General features: G+C 50.0%; 1 protein-coding gene across 5 annotated transcripts in view; it reads left to right on the top strand.

The window, feature by feature from the left end:
* Positions 1-15,001, top strand: part of LOC125623357 (alpha-2-macroglobulin-like protein 1) — a 39,848-nt gene extending 24,847 nt beyond the window's left edge. For 2 of the 5 annotated variants that reach the window (XM_048822554.2, XM_075120451.1), the window contains 16 exons: positions 140-261; positions 866-920; positions 1,951-2,034; positions 3,192-3,368; positions 3,593-3,674; positions 4,141-4,297; positions 4,520-4,594; positions 5,154-5,316; positions 6,824-7,038; positions 7,354-7,569; positions 8,775-8,899; positions 9,453-9,543; positions 9,993-10,061; positions 10,577-10,679; positions 10,770-10,811; positions 12,412-15,001. In XM_048822554.2, coding sequence (XP_048678511.2) covers positions 140-261; positions 866-920; positions 1,951-2,034; positions 3,192-3,368; positions 3,593-3,674; positions 4,141-4,297; positions 4,520-4,594; positions 5,154-5,316; positions 6,824-7,038; positions 7,354-7,569; positions 8,775-8,899; positions 9,453-9,543; positions 9,993-10,061; positions 10,577-10,679; positions 10,770-10,810 — 1,775 coding nt within the window. In that variant the 3' untranslated portion in view covers position 10,811; positions 12,412-15,001. The other 3 variants (XM_075120446.1, XM_075120449.1, XR_012665249.1) reach the window with 3 other exon arrangements.
* The last annotated feature ends 8,492 nt before the right edge of the window (positions 15,002-23,493 follow it).

Here is a 23,493-nt window from a genome sequence, read left to right as displayed (position 1 = left end):
GCAAGATCAGGAATGGGACAAATCATCTCTAGGCCACCGGTTCCATTCATTGTCTCTGGTAGGTGACATCTATAGAAGTAATGGAGGGTGTTTTCCACAGGGGATGGCTGCTGGACAATCTGTCTTCTATTGTTTTTAGGGTCAGTGAACATCACCCTTAGCACAGAGGCCCTGGCCACCAAAGATCTCTGTGGAGGGGAGGTACCAGTTGTACCAGAGAGAGGACGGACAGATACACTGATCAAACCCCTTTTAGTCCAGGTCAGTTTGGGACTGGACTAAGCTCTTTTCTCATAGCTAAAGGGGAGGACATCTGAAATCATGTTTTGCTCAGCCCCCATACTCAGTGGGGTGAAGTTTGGGGTCTGAAATTGCCCCCTCTTATTTAGGGGAACTAACTGGCATCTGCAGGCCTGAGCCAGGGTCTAGCTGGGTCCCTCCAATAAGGATCAAAGGACATGCTTCATGCTTCTGAAGGAGGTTACCTCTACTTTATGCCAACCTCGATCCCTTTGTGCCCACTTCTGCGGGCAACTTTATCCCCCTCATGCCCTGGCATCAGGGCTTGCCTTGTGTCCATTGATTCTGCCTCCTCTATGCCCCATCTGAGATGCTGGGATTACGGAATGCAGCCCCTCACGTAGGCCCTACTGCAGAGGCCCCTCGCCTGGGAATCAGCCTTGTCAGGAGCTCTGAGGTCCTTGAGTTGCATGGAGCAAGAAACCAGACAGATGTCTGAAAAGGAGGGCTTCTCACATAAGCCTGCCATGAAAACACATGTGGTTCATAACCTATTTGTAACCCTATGTCTCTCCTCCCTCCACTTCCTCTCTGGTCCCCAATGCTGCTATCTCTTCCCCAATAGCCAGAGGGAGTTCTTGTGGAGAAGGCTCACAGCTCCTTGCTTTGCCCTAAAGGAGGTAGGTGGGCTGCTCAGATGGGAAAAAGGGGCATAAACAGGTGGGTAGGGGGGCTCTGTTGCCCTGGGAAAGTTGGCTCAGGAGCAGCCTTTGTGTTTTATCTGAAGGAGGTAGGTAAGATCACATCTTGTCTGTGCAGGGCCCAGTGCAGGATTGTTCCTTGTTCTTCAGGGTTTTGTCCAGTCGTAGCTTTAAATGATTGAAGTAATGGGGCAGTCACCCTTTCCCTTGGGGGTCACGTTTCCACTGTATCACTGCAAGAAAATGCTTCCTCATATCCAGACTCAAATGTCTCCCTTTCACCTGACTTACCCCTTCTGAGGCCCCTTGCTAACCAATTCCTGGGTTTTCATAGACAGAGATCATGTCTGCTGCTTTGTCATCTTGGCCAAGCTATATAAGTTGATTCCAATTTGAAAGGCAATGGGAGCTCCCTCTGAATAAGGACAGCAGGACTGAGCCTATAATATAAATGTCCTTTCTGCTAGCATAAGGGTGAAAGCTCCTTCCCTTAGGCAACTAAATATAGCATAGATACAGCTCTGGACTGATCCAGTCTATAGGGAACAGTCCTGCATTGGCCCCTAGAGGATGGACAGGAGGGGATTTCAGAGCTTGGTTCCCATCTCCATGTTTTCCATGGTTTATGACAAGGCCATTAGCAGAGTTAGAGAGATCTAGAGGTCCAGGTAAATAGACTAAACATGCCTTTACCTCTGAGGTTTGAACTGTGATGGAGTCACTGAAGCAGGAAGAATCAGGGAGGTTGCTCTGGACAGTGTGGGCGGCAGGGGAGAAGGCTCTTGCACCCACAATGGGGGAAATAAAGTGGAGGAAGAGAGAAGTGAGGGCTAGGTGAGTGGAGGGGGCAGGGAGGAGAGCAGAGGGGGGGGGTCTGTGGGGTCGGCTGGAAGTTCCGCAGCGGGGTACGTGAGATGCGGGAGCACAGCTGCCTCTAGTGGGAGAGTTTTCTGGGGATTTTGGAGGCCATTTTTTCTGATTCTCTTCCTGTTTGACACCTGGGTCTCAGTAACTCCAGCGCAGGATTCTGTGTCCCTGGAGCTGCCCCCGGATGTGGTCGAAGGTTCAGCGAGAGCCACCATCTCTGTCATGGGTAAGGAATTCGGCCCTGGGCGCCGTGGGCAGGGGGCTCTGAACTGACTCTGATCCAGACCCTACGTCTCTGAATATGGCCCTGGGGAAGCCCAAACCGTGAACCACCAAAACTTCCACTGATGTTTGACAAAGTCCAGGCCATTTTCCTCCCATTTCCATGGGGGCGTTTCCAGGTTCCAGCTGGGACTGGATGCACCAAAATACCCAGCAGGAGAGAGGCTGTTCTGCTTGTGGGAGCCTCTGGCAGTGACCAAAAACAGCAGCCGCTGCCCACAGGGGATTGCAGGAGGAAAGGCCTGGATCCCCCCACCCTGCCATCTCCTCTCCCTGGTGTGTCAGCCCTGAGAGGTTCCAGTAAAGTCCAAATTCTAGACACTGAGCTTCCGCGTTCTGATCCCAGCCCAGGCGCTGAATGCTGGGAAGGGAACCTTGCCCTCCCCCCATCTAATGGACCATTCCACCAGTGAGAGGACCCACCTCTTGTTATAATGGAACAGTCCAACAGGGAGGTGGGAAAAGACCCTCCTTATAAAAGAATGCTCTACCTGAGAGGGAAAATACCGCCCCGCCCCTAAATTGCTTTAATGGTAAAATAACCCCCCACACGCATGCACACAATGGAATGTTCTATCAGGGATGTGAAACAACCCGCCCTCTGAGAGTATTTGCAGTGGGAGGAGAAAATAACCCCCAGTGCAATGGAGCAGTCCCTTTCCCAGGGTAAAAATAAACCTTCACTGTAATAGAATATTCTATGGGGTGGAAAGACCCCATGCAGCAATGGAGTCCTCCCAAGGAAAGGAAAATACCCCTTAACGGAAGGTTCCACTAGGGTGAGAACAACATCTCCACCCCCATACTTCAGGCTGCAATTCCACCAGGGGACAGGGCTACCATCACCATGCTATAGGGTAGGGTGACCAGATGTCCCGATTTTATAGGGACAGTCCCAATTTTGGGGTCTTTTTCTTATTTAGACTCCTATTACCCTCCACCCCCACCCCTGTCCTGACTTTTCACACTTGCTGTCCCGTCACCCTACATGCTATAATGGAACATTCCAACAGGAGAACTAACCTCCCTGCCTCTCAGCCCGTCAGGATTTATCCTGGTAGCACCATCTGGGTTTCTCTCTGCTTTGTCCCGCCCCGGCAGGTGACATCATGGGGACGGCGCTGCAGAACCTGGACCGGCTGGTGCAGATGCCCAGTGGCTGCGGGGAGCAGAACATGGTGCTGTTCGCCCCCATCATCTATGTGCTGCAGTATCTGGAGAAGACGGGGCAGCTGACCCCGGAGATCAGGGAGAGGGCGACGGGATTCCTGCGCAGCGGCAAGTATCCTGAGCCCAGCTCCAATAGTGTCCAATCTGGCACCGGCCACGCCAATAGCCCCTCTCCTGCACCTACCCTGTCCATTCCTCTGTCTGGCACTCATGTAAATACCTGTAACAATGATCTTGTAAACACTTCATTACCCCCACTCAGTGACCACTCTGTAAATGTCCTCTCCCTGGCACTGGTGGGTGACAGTATAATTTTCTGCACTGCTCTCCAGGGTACCAGAGGCAGCTGCTCTATAAACACCATGATGGCTCCTACAGCGCATTTGGTACCATAGACCAGGAAGGTAACACCTGGTAAGTTCTGGGGTAGTTCTCTCATTCCCTGAAGGCTGGGAGCCGGGAGCCTATGAACTGGGGGAATTAGGTAGTCACTGACCCCTCAGGACTCTTCCCAGTGCTGCATGGGGAAGATTATATAAGATTATATGTCATGCTGTGAATTGTACATGCCCCCCTACTTCATGATAGGCCCATAGTGCCTCAGACAAGCCATGGGAATGCAGCCGCCTCTGGGATAGAGGACAGTAACTGGGCAGAGAAATGGGACTGAGCACATGACACAACAATGGGGGAGGGGTGCTCTGACCAAGGACTGACCTCCTCCTCCTGCTGCTCCCTCTTCCTCACTCACTCCTTTGCCTCTTGCTTTCTCTTTCTTCCTTCCTCTCTCCCTCTCTTTTATCCACATTCTCATTCACTCTGTCTCTGTTCTCTCCCTCTCCTCGTCCCCCTCTTCCATGCTCTCTCTCCCCACCCCTAGGCTGACAGCGTTTGTGGCCAAGTGCTTTGGCCAGGCCAGGCCATACATCTTCTTAGATGACAGGAACATCCGGGATGCACTGAGCTGGCTGCAGATTTACCAGTTGCCCAGCGGCTGCTTCAGGAGTGTGGGGAAGCTCTTCCACACAGCCATGAAGGTAATGATGTGGCGCCTGCCGGCCCCGCGCAGAACTCCACTGGCAGTCATGGGGCTTGACTCAGCTCGGCTTCCTTGACACTTCGTCCCTCTCTGCCTTGTGGGGTTTTCAGTTCAGGGGAGGGAGGGGATTCAGGGGCCTTTATAGGGATGGAGGGGAGGACACTGGTCTCCATCCTGCTTGAGCCCCTCTCCTAGCTCTGGGTGTTTGTGCTTCTTGCAGGGCGGCGTGGATGGGGAGGTGCCCCTGGCTGCCTACATCACTGCAGCACATCTGGAGATAGGGGAAGCACTGAATGTGAGTATTAGGGCCCTTCCATGTGCCACTCCTGCTCTCTGGACACCCTGAGTCCTGCAGAGCTGAGAGCTCAGTGCCGGCACTTCACTCACCTGCATGCCTTGCTGGGGTGGGCATGGGCAAGGCACTCCTCGAGGGAGGAGCTAGCACCTGCAGTCAAGAGGAGGGCACTGCTGGGGTAGGGAGAGAAGTCCAACCACTCCACAGGGAGGGCACTGCTGGGAAAAGCTCGCAGTGCCCCATGGGGAGCACATCACTGGGAGGGAGCTCATGTGGATGGAGTCCTGTTGCTTTTAATCACACTAACATCCCAGTAGATTCCCAGCGGAGGTACAAGGCATTGACCTGGAATTTGGTGGCTATTTGTGGAGGGGTACTGATGTGTACCCAGGCGAAGCAGCGTGAGGATTGTCCCAGGTGCCAGCATCTGCCTTTGCATATCAACCCGTGTGCACTTGTACCTCTGTGTGTCAGCCTGCCTGTGTGTACGTACTCCCACACGTGTGCATGATTGTATGACTGTGCAGCCATTGCCAGTGTGTACTTTCTCCCCCCACAGAGCTCCGTGGTGAACAAGGCCTTGAGCTGCCTCACTAGTGCCCTCCCCAACGTTACCAGCACCTACACGCAGGCACTGCTGGCCTACGCCTTTGCTCTGGCCCAGGACAACCAGCGCACACAGGAGCTGCTCACTAAACTAGACCAAAAAGCCATCAGAACAGGTACCAGGACTGCACAGCATTGACTGACACACAGAGATGGGGCATGCCAGGGAGAATGTGACAGATCAGAGCATGTGTCTTGCACCCCAACTCCTCCCGCCCCTGGCCTGTGTCTGGGCTCCCCAACCTGGGCTGTGACTGGACATTATGGCCCAGATCTTTTGAAAGAGCCCAGCTCCCATTTATGCAACAAAGCATTTGACCAAATTTTCAAAAGCACCTAGTCTGTTGGGAGCTGAGCTCTTTGAAAATCTGGCCGCAAGCATCACAATGGGAGCCTCATGGATCTGGCTGGATGTGCCCTTCTGAGCCACCTACCGAACTTCTGTAAGGGGAATCCAAGCCTTGGGGTTCCTGGGTCCCCAGGGCATTTTAAGCTTACAGAGCCTGAACAGTAAAGTACAGATCATAAAAAACAATAAACATCTGGAACTGTTTAGTAATGGCCGTCGCTTTCTGTAATGTCTCACCCTTCCCTTCGCTGTCCTTAGGGACCATCAGTGGCCAGGGAGGAAGGCAGGGTGTCACCTGACTCAGGCAGGCTGTTACATGGTGGGTGTCAGCTTCTGGGTGACCTTGCCAACTCTTGCTGCACACTTCCAGTCTGGCTCCCTCTGTTCTTGTGTGTCTCACTATGTAAACCCCACCCTTTGTTCTGTCTTTTGGGTAACTTTCTACAGCTCCTGCCTTCCTACCTGCATTCAGAAGGGAAAGCTAAAACTGGTTTTCTAAGGATGCAGCTGCTTTTAAGCTTAACCTATGTGCGGTCTAAGTATTCCCCACTATCCCTGTCTGCTGCATACCTGAACAGATCCTGTCAGCAGTGGTAGATCCACATATGTATAGGTGTGCATGATGCAGCAGTATTTCATAATACAACTTCACAATATCAAGCAGAATTCGTAAGTTGTACAGAGATATTCCCAATTCATCACAGTGAAGTGCTGGGCTCTTTTGGGAGTAAACCCTTATTTAGGTGCCTAAATGGAAGTTGAGTTCTTTGAAAATCTGGTCCAGTGTGTGCAGGGCTGTGATATGCCAGGCAGAGGAACTGGGTAGGGAACAAGCTACAAGAATCATATTCGTTACTCGTCTGTGTGGCTGCATGGGGGGCATTTATCTGGCGGCCTGGGTGGCTGTCCACCTTGCACTGGGTAGTGGCCATTTCCTGAGCAATCTGGGTAGCCTCTTGTGTAGGTAGTTTTGGTGTATTTACCTAGCAGTGTGTGTAACTGCAGGTATTTGATGTACAAGGTATTTACCTAGGAACTTGGGTCCTTCAGGTGTAATATGCAGCGATGGGTTTGTCACACAGCAACCCAGGTAGTTGAGAGGTATTTTCCCAGTGTTCTGTGCCACCCCAGGCAGTGGGACCCTCCCCCTCTATGGGAACTAGAGTGAAGGGTTTGGCTGATTGAGTCACATTTACCCCATAGCAACTCTTACCTCATCCAAGGCCTGAGGATTTCTCTCTCAATAGCCTCCTGTTTTATTCCCCCTTTCCCAGGAGGGCAGATTCACTGGAGCCAGGCCCCCTCCCTGCCCCCTAGTGCTGGTGTGTGGTCCCAGCCCCAGTCGGTGGACGTGGAGCTGACGTCCTACGTGCTCCTGGCCCTGCTCTCCAAGCTGAACGTCACTGGGGCTGACGTTGGCACAGCCTCGGGCATTGTGGCCTGGCTCACCAAGCAGCAGAACGCCTATGGTGGCTTCGCTTCCACGCAGGTAACACAGGCCTGACGGCTGAGGGAGGTGATCGGCCGTGATCCCACTGGAGATGGAGTCTCTGCGTTGCGGCTGTGGGAATATGACAGTTATCAGTGCTCTGGGGTGTGCATACCTCTGGGTGCAGGGACTGGGAGGATGAATCCTGGAGCTAGTGCCCTGGAGTGCAAAGGTACACTGAAGCAGTGAATCCTGATTTCAGTGCCCTCAATTGCTGAGATCCTACTGTTCTGAGTGTTTCACACTTCTGGCTCCAAAGAGCACCCCTTTCTGTCTCACATACAAACAGTGAGATGACTGTCTCTCTCTCCCCAGGACACAGTGGTTGCCCTGCAGGCTTTGGCCAAATACGCGGCCCTGACGTACAGCGAGAAGGGAGACTTGGAGGTGATAGTGAAGTCCAAGGGGAGCTTTGAGAGAGAGTTCCAGGTCACCCACAAGAACCGGCTGCTCCTGCAGCAAGCGCTGCTAACAGAAATCCCCGGGGAGTTCGCAGTGCAGGCCCAGGGCAGCGGCTGCGTCTATGCCCAGGTGAGACGCCCCTTCCATGGGGAGGGATGTAGCCCCCATGGGTGTCCCTCTTGCAGGGCCTGATCCACAAAACACATTGTCATGGTCAAAGAGAGCCATTTCCCTTGCTTACTCAGCAGCCAGGTCCCGGGGGATGCTCAGGCACATGGAGGGCTGACTAACAGCAGCTTTCCTTACCATCCCCTTCCCCACTGCTGTACCCCTGCACCCCAAGGGTGATCCTGTGACAAAATGTGGGTAAACATGAGGATGGCTGGTCTCACGCTGCTCCCAGGGTGCTCGGGGAACTGGAGATTGTGTGTAGGTGTGATGTTTGCCCCTTAAGGAGAAGAACCCAAGTCCCAGCTATACGAGATGAGATCTCCTATAGCTCTTGTGCTAGAGGCCTGTGTTCCTGGGACTGAAACATCAGGGTTCTAGCCCAGCTCCCCATGTGTGGTTTATGTAGTTGTTGTGTCTGGGGTTTAAGGATCTGAGCAGTAACTAGAGCCAGTGGAAGAGCATGAAATGTGATTAGGGAACCCAAGTGATGAGTTGGGTTCACTCTGATCCATGAGGACTTACTGGTGAGGATATGGGCAGGTATTAGTGAAAATGGTCCAAATCTTGTCAGTTTTAAAAAGGATGTTGACAAATTGGAGCAGGTTCAAAAAAGAGCTACAAGAATGACCTGTGACCTTGAAAGCCTTCCTTTGCCATGAAAGACTAAAGAAGCTCAATCTATTTAGTTTATCCAAGAGAAGGCTAAGAGGTGACTTGATCACCGTCCACAAGTACCCATGTGGGCAGCAGACTTCTGATAGTAGAGGACTCTTCTATCTAGCAGACAGAGGTATAACAAGATGCAATGGCTAGAAGCTGAAGCTAGTCAATTCACTTTAGAAACCAGGTGCAAATTTTTACCAGTGAGGGTGATTAAACATTGGAATGATTTATGAAGGGATGGGATGGATTCTCCATCACTGGCAGTCTTTCAATCCAGACTGGCTATCTTTCTCAGAGACATGCTGTAGCTCAAACAGCAGTTATGGGCTTGCTGTAGCAATTACTGGGTGAGGTTCTATGGCCTGTGTCATGCAGGATGTAAGATGAGATGGTCATAGTGGCCCTTTCTGGCCCTAAAATCTAGGAAACTACTAAACCTTTATCTCCAAATGATGATCCAACTAAAATTCTCTGTAGCAGCCTGTCTCTTTCCTCTGCAGACCGTGCTGAGGTACAACGAGCCTCCCCCACAGGTCTCTGTGACCTTCTCTCTGCGCGTCACCACGCAGCTGATCGACTGCGCCAAGGGTGACATGCGCGTTGTCACCATCCGCATCCATGTCAGGTGACCCCGAGATTTCCCCTGTGTATGCACCGCTGCCCTCGGACGCACCCCCTACCTGGAGCAGATGAGGGAGTGTCAGAGAGCTGGTTGGGTTTGGTGGCTGGGAGGGAGGGACTGCACGTTTTGAAGAGGAAGGGGTGGAGGACGAATTTGGCAGCTGTGAGGGAAGGGGGAGGAAGGGACCAGGTGCTTCTGGGAGAGGCTGTAACCATGAAGTGTGGTTGGAGTTGACTTGCTTGTTGGTGGTGGGAGGAGGAAGGAAAGGTGCCCCTTTAACATCCTCCTAGAGAGATACAGAGAGGGGAGTTGCTGGGGGAGAAACGGGGGTGGTGGTGGGGGGGAACGGGACCTGTGTCTGTTCAAAGCAGGGAAATCATCTTAAACATCCTCCTTCAGCAAGCAGTGAATGCCAAGGGACCATCCAGGGCCTGGTGCCTGCATGAGGAGGAAAGATGGGGTATGGAGGCGGTGGAGGAAGATTTGTAGCCTCATTTAGCCCCCTGCTCATGGGGTCTTTGACCATCTGCATCCTTCCTCTCTCCCCCTGCCCCAGCTACATCGGGAGCAGAGTCACTTCCAACATGGTGATCGTGGAGGTTTCCCTATTGTCCGGATTCAGCCTTGCTTCAGGCTCCCGCACATCAGTAAGGCACCTGGGGAGCAGAATGGGGGCATGGCGAAAGGGTCCCATCCGGTCAGTGCTGGTGGGATCTATCCTTAGCCAGGGGGAGGAGGCAGGATGATGTCCCCTCCTGACTCCCTCGGACATTTAAACCCCAAAGCTGGGTGTAGAACCCCAGACACATGCCTTGAGAAGGAGCCCAGTCCCAATGACCCACGCAGATCCCTGTCCCTCATCTCACAGGAGCTGAGCGACCATGTGGAGAGATCAGCCCTAATGAGGGGGGAGAGCTCTGATGAGGGCCTGGCTAGGGGAGGGGTAATAAGAGTCCATCTACTTTCTGGCTATAGGGGTTGCCAACAGGGAGGCTGCTCGAGGCCTAGTGGGGGGAACATTTCAATAGGAATTCTCACCCTCGCCCCCTCAGAGACCCCACTCAACCATTACCTTTCCTCTTCTCTCCTGTTCCAGTTGCAGAGCAGTCCCCTGGTGAGGAAAACGGAGGTGAGCCAGAGCGGTGTCTCCATCTACTTGGACCAGGTAGGTCTGATTTGAGATCAGGACAGGAATAGCGGGGGGCTGCAGGGCAGGACTGAGGGGGACTGGCAGAGCGGTGTGGGGAGCCCTGGAATGGAATAGCAGGGGGGCTGCAGGGCAGGGCTGGGGGGCATTGGCAGAGCGGGGTGGAGAGCCCTGGAATGGAATAGCAGGGGGGCTGCAGGGCAGGGCTGGGGGGCATTGGCAGAGCGGGGTGGAGAGCCCTGGAATGGAATAGCAGGGGGGCTGCAGGGCAGGACTGAGAGGGACTGGCAGAGCGGTGTGGGGAGCCCTGGAATGGAATAGCAGGGGGGCTGCAGGGCAGGGCTGGGGGGCATTAGACAAGGCTTTCCACGGGTAGCCCTATCACAGCACCTGAGTTCCTGATTCTCATTAAATTCCTGCCCAGACTCCAGCAGAAGTAGCACAGTCAGTCTGTGGAGCCAAATTTAGGGAAGTAATGAAATAAACAGCTCACCAGTGAAGCATCTCCTCTCCCTCCAACCCCCCACCCCCAGCTGAGCAATACGACTCAGACATATGCCCTGCAACTGGAACAGGAGATCGAGGTGATCAACCTGAAGCCAGGACACATCAGAGTCTACGACTACTACCAGCCAGGTGGGTTGCTGAGCTGCTGGGGCATCTGGGCCGGCGAGGAGGGGGTGTCTCTGTGGAGGTATAACTTGGATTCCTTGTCTCCCTGTGCAGAGGAGCAGGCCCTGGCTAATTACAGTGCCATCTGCAGCTGAGGTAGGTGTGAAGTCCATGGACGTGACTCTCTGCTCCCCTCCCTTCCCCCTCTGTGCATCTGGCACTAGCCTCTGTGCCCCTCACACAATGCCCCCCCCCAGGTTGGCACGATGGCCCCTCCTGCTGCCAGGAACAGCCCCCAGTGTCTCTGCGCTGGAAATGTCTGCCTTCCCAGCTCTCAGGGGCTCCCTCTCCCCTGTCGTACTGAGCTTTGCAGTGGAGTCTTTAGTATACTCCCCACGCGACAGGGCATGGTCCTGGGGCAGGCACCACACCAATGACAGCAGTGGGACCTTGCTACCAAATGTTAGACCTTTATAATGTGCTCCTCATGGGGCTGTGCATGGGGGACGTCTGGGAGCTTCGGCTAGTGCAGAACATGGCTGCCCCTGCGTTGCGTGGTGTGTCATGTCTGACATCAATACTCCATGATCACCCTGGCTCCAAGTAGCGTGCCCATGTGGAGTTCATGGTGCTAGATCAGAGGTGGGCAAACTACGACCTGCGGGCCACATCCGGCCCGCGGGACCCTCCTGCCCAGCCCCTGAGCTCTTGGCCCCGGAGGCTAGCCCTCAGCCCCTCCCCCGCTGCTCCCCCGCAGCCTCAGCGTGCCGTGCTGCCGGTGTAGTGTATTAAACTGCTCCGCGTAGGAATGTGCTACCGGTCGCAGTTGCGGAGAGCAATTTACTACACTGCACTAAAGCAACGCTCTGGGTGGCGCGGCTGTAACGCCGCCAGCCACCGGTGCTCTGTGCTGCGCAGTAAGGGGTCACGGAGCGGGGGGGAGGGGGGTTTGAATAGAGAGCAGGGGAGTCGGGGTGGTGGTCAGGAGCGGGGGGGTCGATGGGGGGGCTAAATGGGGGTAGAGGTCCTGGGGGGCAGTCAGGAAGGAGGGGGGGTTGTATGAGGTGGTAGGGGGCAGTCAGGGGAAGGCATTCCGGGGGCAGTCAGGGGACAGGGAGTGGGGGTGGGGGCGAATGATGGGGGCAGGGATCCTGGGGGGGCTGTCAGGGAACAGGGGGGGTTGGATGGGGCAGGAGTCCCGGGGGGGGCCGTCGGGGGGCAAGAAGTGGGCGGGGGCACAGCCTGGCACAGCCTCCCCTAACTGGCCCTCCATACAATTTCCGAAACCCGATGTGACCCTCAGGCCAAAAAGTTTGCCCGCCCCTGTGCTAGATCATGGTGAAGAAAGCGCTAAATGGTTTGGTACCTGGCTCCCAGAGAGCCCCATTTCACTTTCTGGGCCATTCTGCTGCAGCTGAGAGAGCAGAGTCATTGGAGCTGGAACTCCTTCCGATTAAATGAGAGGGGTATTCTCATTGCGAGCCCACAGCTCTGGAATTCACTTCCCACCCCCGAGTCTGAACAGCTAAGTTCACCTTCCAGACACACTGCAAAGCCCATGCCCCTTTTTCGTACCAGCTCATAGAGGGTTCCTGCATGGAGATGGAAGAGAGTGGATGGTGATTTGGGTGGTATTATAATTCCTTGCTCTCTGTCTCTCTCTCTATGCTCAGTATCATCTCTTCAGTCTCACCATCTCAGTCTGCTTTACTCTCATTTTATCTCTGATCCACTCCCCTTCCTAATTGTCTCCTAGGTGATCTCCCCCTTTCTGTTCCAGCACACAGGGAGGAAGATGTCAGATGGAAGTCGGGCTCCCAGCAGCAGGCCCTGCCCCCGTTCAGCAGGATTCCTGAGCTGTCCTTGCTGGATCGAGGGGACAAGGGGCTGGGACATTGGCACTGGGTGGGTGGGGGATCTCCATGGGCTTCATATTGGATTGCAGGACTAGGCTCAGGCTAACATTCCTCGCCCCAGTAGCCATTTCCTGGTGTATTTTTTTGTGTGTCTGATTATTTTTGATCATTTGAATCTGGGAATTTTCTTGAGTCTGAAAAGAATAAAAATAAAATGGAAATCACATACCCCAGACACTGCGGTATTTGATTGGACTCCATAACAACAGTCATCCCAGAAGAAATTTGTGGGTAATTTGTGAGGCTGACGCTACTGGTGTGTCCCTGACATTCACTTCTGTTCTCCCAGTGATAATTTCATAGATTCATAGGCCAGAAGGGAACCATTGTGATCATCTAGTCTGATCTAGTGTATAACTCAAGCCATAGAACTTCCCAGAAATAATTCCTAGACCGGATCTTTTAGAAAAAAAAACATTCAATCTTGATTTAACAATTGTCAGTGATGAAGAATCCACCACAATCCTCAGTAAATTGTTCCAATTGTTCATTAATCCCACTGTTAAAAATGTATGCCTTATTTCCAGTCTAAATTTGTCTAGCTTCAATTTATAGCCTTTGGAGCATGTTATACCTTTCTGTGCTAGGCTGAAGAGTCCATTATTAAACATTTGTTCCCCGTGTCGATATTTATAGGCTGTAATTGAGTTATCCCTTAATTTTCTCTTTAAGCTTTAATAGATTAAGCTTTTTGAGTCTATTTTCTGATCCTTTAGTCATTCTTATAGCTCTTCTCTGAACCCCCTTCAATTTATTAACAACCATCTTGAATTTTGGGCACCAGAACTGGACACAGTATTCCAGCAGCGATCTCACCAGCCCCAAATATGGAGGTAAAATAACCTTTTTACTGCTACTCGAGATTCCCCTGTTTATGCATTCCAGGGTCACGTCAGCTTTTTTTGCCATCACACTTGGAGTGCATGTTCAGTTGATTATCCATCACAACCCCCAGATCTTTTTCAGTCGCTGTTTCCCAGGATAGAGTCCCCCATCCTGTAAGTAGGGCCTACATTCTTTGTTCCTATATGTACACATTTACATTTAGCTGTGCTAAAATACATATTATTTGCTTGCATCCAGTTTACCAAGCAATCCAGACAGCTCTGAGCCAGTGACCTCGCCTCTTCATTATTTACCACTCTCCCAATTTATGTCATCTGCCAACTTTATCAGTGATGATTTTGTTTTTTTACAGATCATTGATAAAAAAGGCTAAATAGCATAGGGCCAAGAACCAGTCCATGCAGGACCCCACTAGAAACACACCTGCTTGATGATTATTTCCTGTTTACAATCACATTTTGAGACTATCCGTTAGCCAGTTTTTAATCCATTTAATGTTTGCCATGTTAATTTTATATTGTTCTAGTATTTTAATCAAAATATCATGCAGTCCCAAGTCAAATGCCTTATAGAAGTCAAAATATATTATGTCAACACTATTACATGTATCTGACACACTTGTAACCTCAACAAAAAAAAGATATCAAGTTAGTAGGACAGGATTTATTTTCCATAAACCCATGTTGATTTGCATTAATTACATTACCCTCCTTTAATTGTTTATTCATTGAGTCCTGTATAAGTTGCTTCATTATCTTGCCAGCGATTGATGTCAGGCTGTCAGGCCTGTAATTACCCGGGTCATCCCATTTACCCTTTTTAAAAATTGGCACAACATTAGATTTTTTCCAGTCCTCTGTAACTTTCCCAGTGCTCCAAGACTTATTTAAAATGAACATGAATGGTCCAGGAAGCTGCTTGGCCAGCTCTTTTAAAACTCTTGGCTACAAGTGATCTAGACCTGCTAATTTAAAATGTCTAACTTTAGTAACTTCTGTTTAATATCTTTCAGAGATGCTAGTGGAATGGAAAGAGTGTTATCACTTTATGATAAGACTATATCATCTTTTTCCCCAAATACAGAATAGAATATTTACTGAATACTTCTGCCTTTTCTGATTTATTATAAATAATTAATTCTACCATTTCCATCTAGTAATGGACTAATACCATTTTCAGAATTCTTTTTGTTCCTAATATATTTTTAAAACGCCTTATTGTCATTAACTCTACTGCCCATAGATTTCTCCTCGTGTCCCTTTGCTTCATTTATCAATTTTCTACAATTCTTAGCTTCTGATTTATATTCATTATGATCAGCTTCCCTTTCTTTCATTTGTTAAATATTACTCTTTTTTTTATAGTTGCCTTCACTTCCTCTCTAAACCAGGTGGGTTTTTAACCAGCATGGCCTTCTTCCTCAATTGTGGGATTGCAGCTTTTTGGGCATCTAATAAAGTGTTCTTAAATGATTCCCAATTATCATTCACATTTTTCTAATTAAATTCTTCCTCTCAACTGATTTGCCTAATAATTGTTTTCAGCTGTATGAAATTGGCCCCATTAAAGCATCAAGTATATTTATTACTGGTCTCGACTTTATTCTGTTTGCACAGCATAAGTGTGATCAAGTCATGATCATTTGTATCTATGCCCTCAGGATCCTGCTCAGTATAGATTGCAATTGGGAGTACAGTAGAATCTCAAAGATACGAACACCAGAGTTACGGACTGACCAGTCAACCGGACACCATGTGAAACCAGAAGTAACCAATCAGGCACAAGCAGAGACCAAAAAACATTAAAAAAAAAAAAAAAGAGCAAACACTGTACTGTGCCTGTACTGCATCTTAAAGATAGGCACATCTGTCCTGCCTATTCCCCCCACAACCCTCACGCACTGGGCAGCCACTTACAGCAAGACGCTGGGGCTGCCAGCCCAAGGCAGCCGGAGCCAGAAGAGCAGGAGCAGCGCTGGGGTGTGTGCTGCTTTCATCCCTCCCGCCCGTCAGGGGGACACTTCATTTTCACACCCACCCACCGGGAAGGGGATAAGCTTGCAAGCATGCTGGTGCTGAGTAGGGATTTCAGCTGCTGCTGAAACCTGGCCTGGAGTGTCAGCTGTTGCATCTGAAGCCCGGACTGTGCTTTGTTCGGAGATATGAACATTTCAGAGTTACGGACAACCTCCATTCCCGAGGTGTCCGTGACTCTGAGGTTCTACTGTATATAGCTTCTGGGTGCCCAGTCCCCTGTTTCTGTTATTCTGAGATCCCCAACCCTGCTCTGAGGCAAATCCCATAAAAATATCATCTACCTCAAACAACTGTTAAAACCTTTTATCCAGTTAGATCCTCCAGCTGAGCTATAGTGCCCTGCTGATTTTGCACTCCTGCATCAGTGCAAAGCTGAATCTGTCCTGTGGTGTCTCCTATGGTCCAGCTGCTCTCATTCCAGCATAAAACAGAAAGCTAGAGTGAGGGGGAATGTTTCAGGGGGTAGGTGAGTATAAGAGGGGCATCATTCTGGTTTCCAAAACTCCCATAGGCTGCATGAGCACAGAGATGAGAGCTCAGTGTGTGTGGGAGCTTGCCATCTGTCCTTCCTTGTCTCACACTCCATATCATAGGCGCTGACTTTTGAAGAGGTGTGTGTATTGTGGGGAGGCAGCTCTGACAGTTTTGGGGGGAGGCTATTTTCAGCATATTTATACACTTCTTTCATATTCTAGTTATTGAATATGGTGTCTATAGTGGTATCTTTACCATTTTAATAATGATGAAATTGTTATGAACTACATAATTACATTATCATGAATTACAGTATAGTAAAATCTTTGCAATCCACCTACAAGCTGTCTTCACGAACATCCCAGTTTACAGACATTACATCTCACTGTAGCTTTCTGGATGAACTGTCAGCAATGTTATTTATATCTAGCTCCCTGGTAGAGTCTTGATGCACGTTAAGCACAGCTACATTATTCACTTGGGTCTGTCCCATTGATGACTGGAGATAATTTTTAAGTTTTCTGGAGCTGGAGAATGAGTGTTCCGCAGTTCAGGATGACACAGGCACCGTGAGAAGGATTCTTATAAATTTGCAGTACTCTGGAAGAATAGTGTTTCCAGAGTACTGCAAATGACTCCATGATCCCTTTCTTGAGGGGTAACAGCTAATTCAAGCACCATCATTTTGTATGTATAGTTGGGATTATATTTTGCCATGTACATTTCTTTGCATTTAACATTGAATTTCATCTGCCATTGTGTTGCCCAGTCACCCAGTTTTGTGAGATCCCTTTGTAACTCTTTGCAGTCAGCTTTGGACTTAACTATCTTGAGGCGTTTTGTAGCATCTGCAAATTTTGCCACCTCACTGTTTACCCCTTTTTCCAGATCATTGATGAATACGTTGAACAGCACCGGGCCCAGTACAGACCCCTGGGGGACACCACTATTTATTTCTCTCCATTCTGAAAATGGAGCATTTATTCCTATCCTTTTGTTGGGGATACTGGGGCATGGCCACTAGGTAACTCGAGGGGATGGAAGACCACGAGTGTCGATGAAGCCCCCTCGCACTAGGCACAAGTGTCCTTGGCCCCCCTTTTTTCCCGCCTGGAGGCACTTGCAGCAGCTCTGCGTACTAGGCCCAAGTGTCCTTGGCCCTCCCGCCTGGAGGCACTCACAGCAGTTATGCTGAGGATCTGCAACAATATGTTGCAGAGTCAGACTGCCTCAAACTAAACAAGGCCAAACAGAGTAAATATTAAAAAAAAATGCTAAATAAAACAGCTTTATGTATAGTTTAACAAATAATACAAAAAACAAGGGAACTAGCTGGTAATTGGATTGGCTGGCTATATGGATACTTAGGGCAACTTGCTATTAAATAAGTATGCTAAAAAAAATGTATAAAAGCCTGTGTAACTTCCTGCTCTGTGTGCAAGATTTGAAATTCTATTCTCCTTGTACCTTTTTGAAGCTTCACATAAACTTTTCTGCTTCTCCACCCCGTTGTAATTATTGGGTGAAGCACACCGGGTAGTGAACCAACTCCTGCTGTTGTTTTGCCTCTCGGCACTGGGTGTCGGCAACAGCTTATGGCGTCCCTGGGTGGGTGACGAGGCTGCTATTTAGCCTTGCCCGGACCCCTCCTGGAGGTTGAGGATTGTGGCGAGAACCGACGCCCAGCGCACACTGGTGAGTTCATCGGGGGCCTCGGAGGAGACGCGATTTGATCGACGTCGGAGGGCACAACGGTGCAAAGCACTCATATAGTGGAGAAGCAGTTGTGGACGACGGTGAGGAACCGGTCCCTTGAATAAGGTAGAAACCTTTTGAAATCCGGATTGTATGCTATGTTGGAACCTGGGGATGCCCAGAGTTACCCTGTAGGTATGGGACAGGGACAGAGCTCGAGGGTTAGGGCACAGTGTACGCCCCTAGAATGCATTCTTGCAAACTGGAAGGTATTTGGTGCGAATCCAATAACTAAAAGCCAATTAAAACGATTCCGTACAGTTGACTGGCCTCAATATCAACTAGAGGACCAGGAGTGGTGGCCACCAGGATGGTCAATTAATTACAACACGATCCTCCATTTAGTTTTGTCAGTAAATGGGTAAATGAAATAAACATTTGTATGCACAAGTGCTTATGGCTTTAAGAAATAGAACAGAGCTGTAATTCTGCAGAGCTGTAATCTGACTCCGACTGGTTCGGTAGTAGTTAATGTTAGTCCCCAGACCCCCACTCCCACTGTAATGGCAGAGCCGATGTCCCCTTCGGCCCCCACACCTCCACCTTATAAGGGTAGGATGCCTCGGGTTACAGAGATTGCCCCCTCGGTGGGACTCTATCCTTTGATTCCCGAGACTGTTGTGGCTTGCCCGGGGCAGAGGGACGTCAGGCTACCACTATGCAAGTTTACACCCATGTGCCATTCAATCGAATAGACTTAGCAGCTTTTAAAACACAGGCTGGGGAATTCTCAACGAACCCAAGCCAGTTTATTTCAGTCTTTGAGGGGTGCCTCAGTAGTCACAAGCTGGATTGAGATGACTGTAATATCCTCCTGAGAACCCTGTTGTCTGAGGTGGAGAGGGATCAGGTTACAGCTAAGGCAAGGGGAGTGTCAGCTTTCAAGCGGAAAAAAAAAAAAAGGAAGCTATCTGTCAAGTTCCTACCCCAAGTAATCGTAAGCGGCTCAGGGCATTTCTGGGTATGGCAGGCTTTTGCAGGATATGGATCCCAGAGTTTGGACTGTGGGCTAAACCCTTTGTTTCTTATCTTTTAACTGGAGTGCCTGGCAATGCTTTCAAGGTCATCTAACAATCCTTTTTTAATTTAATGACAAGTCTTTCGTTATCAGAATCACTCTGCCTCTGTTTATAAACAAACTCCCTGCTCAAGGGCAGAAGCTGGGAGCAGCACAGAACTTATCACATTCCCCACTCAAGCTCCGTCTGGGGCGAGGGCGTGTGCTGTGAGCAGAACTCAGGTATGAAAATCAGGGGAGGAACCACTATGGCTTGTGGGTGCGGAGCACCCCCTATTTTTCTTTCATGGGTGTTTGAGCCCCGGAGCACCCACAGAGTTGGTGTCTATGTGTTATATCCTTTACCTGAATGGGACAACTTTTGGCCATCCCTTGGAGTAAATGTCTGTGCCATCCTCAGATGGCTGAGGTCTCATCACTTCACAAGATAAGCAGAGTTCAGGTAAAAAACGTGAGCGGAAAAGCCACAGTGCTGCAGGGAGTAACATGAGTTACTCAGAAAAGGTGCGCTCCTCTCTGAGTCAGTGCTCTGGCCCCAGCATGAGGCTAAGGGAAGAGATGGGTCAAACCAAAATCCGTAGAGCTTTGATCAGAGTGGGGGGACCATGGGCTTGACTGGGGGAGTATCTGGATGGATTGGGGGCAAAAAACCTGGCTGGGGGAGTGGCTGGAGTTAAGGGGAGAGGGGCCTGGCTGAGGTGGTTGCCTGGCAGGGGGGAGGGCCAGGTGTGGGGACCTGGCCAGACTGGGAGTGAAGGGCCTACATGGGGGGGAGCTGGAGTGGGTGGGTGAGGACATGGCTGAGGGGGTGGGCTGGCTGGAGCAGCTTTCAGCTGCCTGATTTCCACTAAAATTAGGCCCTCAGAGTGCCCATTTGCTGCTGCAAGCATAGGTGCCGACTCTGGGGCTGGAGCACCCATGGGGAAAAATTAGTGGGTGCTCTGCACCCACCAGCAGCCAAGCGCCCCGCCCCACCTCACCTCCTCCTCCCCTGACTGCACCGGGCGATCCCACTCCTCTGCCTACCTCCCAGTGCTTGCTGCCCCCAAACAGCTGTAGCCAACTCCAGGAGAGAGGGGGGAGGAGCGGGAACGTGGCACACTCAGGGGAGGAGGCAGGGAAGAGGCGGGGCCCGGGTGGGAATTTGGGGAAGGAGTCAGAATAGGGGCAGGGAGGCGGTAGAGTTGGGGCAGGAACTTTGGGGAAGGGGTTGGAATGGGGCAGCAGGGGTGGGGCCGGGGTGGGGCCGGGGGCAGAGTGGGGTCGAGCACCCATCGGCACCAGTAGAAGTCGGTGCCTATGGCTGCAAGAAGAGGAAGCTAACCTAACGCCAAACTAACCCACATCCGAACCCTGGGGTCACTGCTTCACTCCTGGATCCATAGTGACCAAATGGTGAGTTTAGTGGCAATTCGGGTTTTCTGGACTTCTGATCTTCACCAAAATCAACAGGGTTTTGCCCACTGATACCTAGAACATTCCCTGAAATATTGGGATTGACGGAGGCGGCCTTCAGAAGTTATTGTGTTCCAAACAGAAATGCTGTGGGTGCTGTGCTTTGCGAGCCCGATAAGGGGCACAGGCCTATCTGAAGGTTCAAGCAGGGGCTGGGAAACAGGACTCCTGGGTTCTGCTGCAGTGTTGCCAAGTCTTGCGATTTTTTCATGACTGGCAGGATTTTGGCTGGGCTGGAGCCAGTCTGGCAATGATGCAGAAGCTTCAGTCCGTTAGCTAATTTGAGCCCTCTGATTGGCTGCCTGCCTCATTTGCCCACCTCATGGGGCAGAACAACCAGTGAAAGCAGCTGCATGCGGAGCTCCCCTCCGTCCCCAATGCAGCAAAGAGAAGCCATTCTGGGTTTGCCTACACGGAGACTTACTGAGTGGCAAGCCAGGGTGTGAATCAACAGCACACTCGTCTGCTGCCTACTGTTGCTGCATGGACCCTGCTACCACACTCTAAAAGTTCTGGAGTGCGCTCTGACCTGCTGCTGTCTGAAACACAGGTTAGTGTGCGGCAGACTAGCCCAGTGTATGTTCACACGCTCTGGCTGGCCAAGGCACTAAGACCCCCTGTGGCCACACCCTCTCACAGGAGGGAGCTAAAGAGCCTAGCAACTCAGGAAAGCCCCACTCCCTCCTTCCCCTCCCTCCTGTGAACAATGCAGATAGGATGGTGCATTTGCACCTCCCCTCTCTGCAGCACCAGCCTAGAAAGGGGCAGAGGGAGGGTAAAGAGCCATTCACTCCCACAGCCTGGACGGGGGAGATGGAATCCTGCTGCAGCCCCCAGGCTAAGGACAGCGGACTAAAGAACCCTAGGAGGAGCTGAGGTGGGGCTGGGGGGGCTGCGTTGTGGGGGTGAGGGCCGAACTAATGGGTTGGGGGCTGGGGGCGTGAACTGAGGGGTGGATGGGTGGGATAATTAATTGCTGGGCAGATGTGGGGGTGAGAGCACCTGCAGCAGGAGCCAAAAGCACCTCATCTGATGCGTTTAGTGTAGTGGGTAACACTAATTGTCACACATACACCGGAAGGAGGAGTTCAGCAAATCAAGAAACAGACCAGAAAGCACAGTATAGATTTTTTTAAAAATCCCATTCATTTTTGGGCCAGTCTCACGATTCTGGGGGGATCTGGCTCATGATTTTTTGATCCCTTGAGGTTGGCGGTACTAGTTCTGCTCGCTCTCTTGCTGACTCATTGTGCGGCTTTGGTTTTCCCCCCAGTGAAGTGGGTTTAGTAACACTGGCTCTGCCCCATTTGTATAGTGCTGGGATCTTCCAGGTTGGACACGGAGCTGGAACACATCAGACTGCTGCTTCTTCAGCGGTTAGGCATCTACCCTGGTACTTTGAGTTGAGAATATTGGGAAGAAAATGAGGTGGAGTAAGTGCTTGATCCATCCGCTTCTTTACTACCTGCAATTTAACTGTGGTGTTGGGTATTTCTTTCTTCCATGTCTCTTGAAATTCTTTCCAAATTTCAACAGCATCAATCTTTCCACAGTTTGTCCAAGGCTATGGAAATAGGTTTCAGTATATTCAGCATATCTGCTACATTTTGCTTTCGTCTGATGTTTGGCTGTGATAGTTCTATCTTATTTTGTCACCATTTTCTTCATAAATTATCATCAGGACAGTTCTTAATAAATAGCTCCGAACAGTCAACCGCTGAATTCCATCATACGTTTTGGCGGAGAATTAGTTTGGATCCTCCTGCTCTTTTCAGTGAAGCTGAAGCAAAGCAGTTGTTGTGGAAGTATTTTGCGGTTTCAATAACATTTTCCTTTATTCCCCGAGTTGTACTTAAGAAGTCTTTGGCTAAAAGATGCATCAAATGAGCACTGATTCCATATGTTATAAGTTTCAGGTTCCCTTCATTTTCTTCTAAATTTCTTCTCATCTTTGCTACATTTGCAGCATTGTCTGTGACAAAGCTACACACTTGACACTTGAATTTTTGTTGACAGTTTGTTATAGCTTTTGCTACTATTACTTTTAGGTATTCTGCAGTATGGGCATTTCGTGATGTATCAGTTGTTTCCCCAAGATAAAGAACCCCATCTTTTGTTATCACACAAGCATATATTACTGGATCATTGTGTATATTGCTCCACCACTCAAGACTCAGATTAACAAATTTCCCATCAATGTGTTTTGCACACTGTTCAATTTCATTCTCGTACACTGTATCCAGCAACCTCCCAGCAATGTCTGCTGTGCCAGATGGAGTGTAGTCAGGTCACAATGATTGAACCATGTCAATGTAATATTTGTTCTGGACAAGATGAAAGAGAGAATTTGTTGCATAAATGAACTGAGCAATCTCTTCATTTATGGAGTCTTGCTGGAATTTGCTGGTCCTGACTACGAACTCGTCTACAGTTTTACTAGATGATGAAAAAAAATCTTTTTATTTTGATACAGGTAATTTACTGTTTGACATACATTAAGTTGCAGCACTGCTGTTGGTACCAGCAGGTGGCTCTGAAGTTGTAGGCATTGCTGATGAGGGACATTCATAACCCCTTATGTCTAAGATGGACCCTGAAACAAAATGGTAAAAAAGTCACTCTCTTTCACTGCTTATTACTCAGTGCACTGCTTTAAAAATGAGATTGTAACTGAAAGATTCCTCCTGCTGCTGCTGTTTGTACCAGTTTTATGGGAAAATAATTAATAAATCATAAAGATTGCCTAAATGTAATTAAACCCTTATCTCTAGCAACATACCAGGTAGCCTGACATTTTATTAAATGTTAACATTCATAAATGGCTTATAAAACAAAACTGAAAATCTTCACCTGGAATGTTTGGTAATACTGAGCAATAAAAAGTCATTTCAGAAGTCCAGCAGTAACAGTAAAAATGTAACTGATAAATACTAGGTGCTGGGGTTAACTGATCTCCTCATTAAGACTAAAGGGGTCGGGGGATGGAGCAAACTTGGGCCAAAAAGGCTGCATCCCTCAGGAGCTGCAGAGCATGCTCCAATAGAGGGCCTGCTTAAAATGGGACATTGGCAATCAAGCAGCGGGAAAGTGAAGGAGAGGCTCTCTGCAGAAAGGAAGCCAGTTAGTATAATCTGAGACAGAGAAATCCACAGAGGAAGGGCTGCCAGGGGTTTGACCCCTTTTTCTTTCCCCTTCTCCCTGACAAGGAGAAATCACTGGACAGCGAGAAGGGAGCAGGGAAGTCCCGACTGATTATCTGAATAGTTGAGACTGCTTGAGCAACCCTCCATGGGAAGGGAGGCAGAGTGCCGTGACCATGCCCCAAACTGAGGCGAGAA

Source organism: Caretta caretta, chromosome 1, assembly GCF_965140235.1.
Source record: "Caretta caretta isolate rCarCar2 chromosome 1, rCarCar1.hap1, whole genome shotgun sequence".
NCBI lineage: Eukaryota > Metazoa > Chordata > Testudines > Cheloniidae > Caretta > Caretta caretta.
The sequence above is the reverse complement of the archived record's forward strand: the minus strand, read 5'-3'. Positions and strand labels throughout refer to the sequence as shown.